The sequence below is a fragment of the Cibotium barometz genome, chromosome 7 (assembly GCF_041138505.1).
Source record: "Cibotium barometz isolate CiBa-2024 chromosome 7, ASM4113850v1, whole genome shotgun sequence".
Lineage (NCBI taxonomy): Eukaryota > Viridiplantae > Streptophyta > Polypodiopsida > Cyatheales > Cibotiaceae > Cibotium > Cibotium barometz.
In genome coordinates, this window is record NC_141052.1 from 51,168,787 (window position 1) to 51,172,716 (window position 3,930).

The 3,930-nt window shown below is 42.3% G+C and overlaps 1 protein-coding gene across 2 annotated transcripts; it reads right to left on the reverse strand.

Moving 5' to 3' along the window:
* Positions 1-377: 377 nt before the first annotated feature.
* On the reverse strand, positions 378-3,719 carry LOC147637149 (putative polygalacturonase). Of its 2 annotated transcripts, XM_086800750.1 has the most exons (7): positions 3,562-3,719; positions 3,212-3,343; positions 2,700-3,056; positions 2,225-2,345; positions 1,869-2,043; positions 1,542-1,612; positions 378-1,400 (listed from the first exon to the last, which is right to left on the reverse strand). In XM_086800750.1, exons 2-7 carry the CDS (start codon positions 3,215-3,217, stop codon positions 733-735), a joined length of 1,398 nt encoding a protein of 465 aa, XP_086656876.1. In that variant the 5' UTR covers positions 3,218-3,343; positions 3,562-3,719; the 3' UTR covers positions 378-732. The 2 variants fall into 2 exon arrangements, with proteins under 2 accessions (XP_086656876.1, XP_086656875.1); XM_086800749.1 differs by lacking the exon at positions 3,562-3,719 and having other exon boundaries at positions 3,212-3,513.
* Between the last annotated feature and the right edge of the window lie 211 nt (positions 3,720-3,930).

Below are 3,930 nucleotides of genomic sequence, written 5' to 3' on the forward strand. Positions count from 1 at the left end.
TTATGTTAAATAACCACTAACTTCAGATCATGTAAAAACTAAAAGTCTGTTTCAAACATGAATCTAGCGTTACCATGCATGATCACATGAAACACTTGAATTAGGGAATTATCATGCATACTTATTCTTTTGAAGCATTGGTTCCTTTGCAAATACCTCTAAAGTTAAGTGCTTGTTTAAACATATCCTCACATGGACTGCTTGTTTGATTATCCTAGGGCTTTCCTCGACCCTTGAAGAGCAATCACAGCGCTAGTGTTCTTTTTCTTTTAGAGTATCAAACCCAAGCACCTGTCATGAGAGTCAAACTTCTTCCAAACTGGGCTACACGGCCATTGACCAGCACTTGTGTTCTAGATGTAGACACTACAGAATATTTTACAACATTGCTGTAGACTGGTTAAAAGAAGGATAAGATTAAACAGTTACAACAGTATATAGCAAGATAATATATCACAAATGCCACAGCTTGCCAGGCCAGCCTTTGTGATCCAAAGAATAGTTTGCAAGTCTTGAAGTTCACAAAAGGCTCCCCTGCTGTGAAGAAAATTCAGGCATAAAGGGCCCTTGCTACCTCATAGTACAGTACTTGCTACATAGGATGATGGACAGTGAGACACCAAGAGTTGAGTCACACCTGTACCTTGCATTACTGATGTGTAAACTTTAATATGGAATTTTATAACCCGCCTAGCCCCATGGAAGAGCTGACTAAATAGCAGCATCACAATGTTAGATATACAGCTGCCTACTATACATCTTTGCGTTCATGCTCGGATGCTGACTCATGCTCTGATGCTGTAACAACGCGGGGCATGGTTTGGGATACACCGAGTCCGAATACCCTTTCACATAGGAGCAATTCCACACATGATGTGAAGAGGTTACATCCAGAGTGATGTTTCGGAGAAAGATGTCCTTGTAAGGATACTCTGCTAGACCTTGGAAGTTACCTGCCAGCGTGATGTTATCCCCTACCACATTCTCTATGAATATTCTCTCCACATGAGGTATCGCATCAGGGTCATACTTATCATCAGGGTGGTCGCCGTAGAGCCCTGTGAACCCAATGCCGGTCCTCACATTCCGTAACACAACATTTGAGACATAGACATCTTTGACATAGCCACCCCTCCCTCGGGCTGACTTCACACGTATACCGGTTGAGCCATGGTGGACTACCACATCATCTACATACACATTCGAGATCCCACCTGACATTTCACTGCCCATAGCGATCCCTGCACTTGAACGTGTACCCCCTGCAATGCGCCGGATGATGATATTTGAACTAGGACACCCGTAGGCTATGCCATATTCATCCCAGCCACTCTTTATAGAAATAAGGTCATCCCCATTATCTATGTAGCAGTCTTCAATGCATACAAACATGCTTGAGTCTGCAAAAAAGCACAGTGGATTCATTTCATATGCTAGCATAGGACCCTTTATCATACATAGAATTTTTTTTTCTACTTAAAATGAGCATGCTGCAAGGGAAAAAAGAAGAATTATTTAATGACAGTAGTTGTACAACATACCCGGATCAATCCCATCCGTGTTGGGTGACTCAATTGGAGCAAGAATGGTGAGGAACTGGATGAGCACATTTCTACATGTCACAGAAAGCACCACAATACAAAACAAATGAGAAGATTGGGTTGCATAAAGGGGCAGGGGTTTTTTGACAAAATGATTGTATTTTGCTACATTAACAGCTTTGAATACCACAAGGCCTGGCGTCAATGCCATATACAAAGTTATTGGGATTCAAGAGTTCCATGGAAAATGGGCTTTTCTCATATGTTGTGCATTAATGCAGAATAACTTGAAAAGTTAAAACAGTAAATAGAGTTTAGGGGGAACACCTGCAGTACACTGGATGAATGTTCCAATTTGGAGAGTTTTTGAAGGTTAAGTTTGAGACGATGATGTCCTGAGAATACATGAGTTCGACCATATAGCCGCGTGTGTAGTCAAGGCTACCATTGGCATGCAGCTTCCACCAAACTGATCCTTGACCATCGACAGTCCCATTATCACCTACCAAGGCACCAGCTGTTTAGGTAAGTGCAGGAGACAGCATGCTTGACAGGAGCAAATATCAACGCACCTATGAAATACATACATACTGCAGGCAAGTTTGCATACAGAAATACAAACATATCCAAAAGACTCAAACTTTGTTTGAAGAGGTAAAGCCTCTAATATTGAAATAACTTACCTGTAATTACAACGTCTTTTAGATTCTCGCCATGAATCAGGCTGATGTGCCTGCCACCTGGTAACTCTCTTCCTCTTCCATAAGAGGGTAACGGGTCAATGATAGGCCAATCTTTGGGGTCCTGAAAGGCTTATAATTAATAACTTACAAGTAGCTCTACATAGGACCTAAACCTTTTCTAACTGAAACATAAATATTTCTTAGAGAAAAGCCTTCCATAATTATTATTTACATATGCATGCATGTCTGTCTATATGTGTGAGCATATCTGTTTGTATGTATGCATGTATGAATGAATCATCTGTTCTTTCATAATTTGTTTTGTGTGTGCACATGTCCATGTCTGTGCGCCTGCATGCAAGCATGTATAGCTTCTTAAACATGCATGTGTGTGTCTTCTTCCATGATATCTTTATACATGTGTCAGTATATATGCACACATGTATGTACAAATGTAGATGTCATATGTTCTTACCTGTGATCCAAGTATTATAGCATCCTTGTCTAAGAAGAGAGTGAAGTGGCTGGTCAAATTGAAGCTTCCAGTTAGCCACTTCCCAGCTGGTACATAGAGCTGACCACCCCCTTTGTCTGCAAAAGTCCTAAGATACGAGACAGCATTTTGAAAGGCATGGGTGTTTAGCGTCTTGCCATCGCCCACTGCACCGAAATCAGTTATGGAGGTACTGTGAGCTCTGCACGGTGGAGTTCTCAGGCATGCACAGAAGTCTTTTTCAGGACCATGAGCTTTCTTCCATGCATTGACATGAAGTGCATAGTTGGCAAGCAGAGAATGAACCAGGCAAGTGAGGATAAAAACACTCTGCAATACCTGCAAAATCAAGCAAGGCTGTCATCAGCATAGAAAAACCGGAGATTTTGGTCACAAAACAAACCAAGCGGAATCCAAGGGGGGGGGGGGGGGGGGGGGGGGGGGGGGGGGGGTGGGTTGTTTTTCTTAAGCGTTTAATAGCCCAGATTACCCACCGCCATGTCGGCTTCTTCTTGACTCAGGAGCACTAGGTTGAGGGCTTCGTTATCTCCAAGGGCCTAAATGAAAGGCTTTTGCAGCCCTAATCACCATGGTTTTCTTAATGGGCTTTGTTGGATGATCAGAGCCTACATGATATCATCAGAGAGCACCAGATTGTCTTTCAAATACTACACAAACACTACTTTTTTTTGTTCAAATGCAGAGACCCAGAATGAGAAGAAACCAAAATTGCAAAACTAAATAGGATTATTCAAATGAATTAAGAAGAAGGCAATGCAAACTTACAAGCCTCCTAAATAGCAAGCAAGCAATGGGATTTAAACTTTGAGAGGAAGGCACTTACAAGGTTCTTCAGAAGCAAGGAAGGATGTCACTCCGATTGGTGGGGTTTCCTTAGAAAGGTGGTACCCTTCCATAAAATCTGAGCTGAAAAGCGATGGGAAAAAAAGCTGAGAGAAGTGTGTGTGTGTGTGTGTGTGTGTGTGTGTGTGTGTAAGGCGGCCCAGAAGGGGCGCCCAAGACATGCGTTTGAGAGAGGGAGGAACGTCCATCTGCCCAAAACATACGTTCGAGAGAGAGAGAGAGAGCAGTGGGATCAGAGGTAATGTGTCTTTGCAGCATGAAGCTAGTGGGATAGGAAATCGATTGTTACAAGGTCATCATACATCTGAGAAAGGGAATCTCAAAAATGGTGAAACACAATTAAGTAGAT

Excerpts from the sequence above, each read along its gene's own strand:
- LOC147637149 (XM_086800750.1), bottom strand. Across the intron at positions 2,044-2,224 it reads AAAAGACGTTGTAATTACAG|GTGATAATGGGACTGTCGAT; the intron begins GTAAGTTATTTC and ends GTGCCTTGGTAG. Across the intron at positions 1,401-1,541 it reads CACGGATGGGATTGATCCGG|ACTCAAGCATGTTTGTATGC; the intron begins GTATGTTGTACA and ends GCTTTTTTGCAG.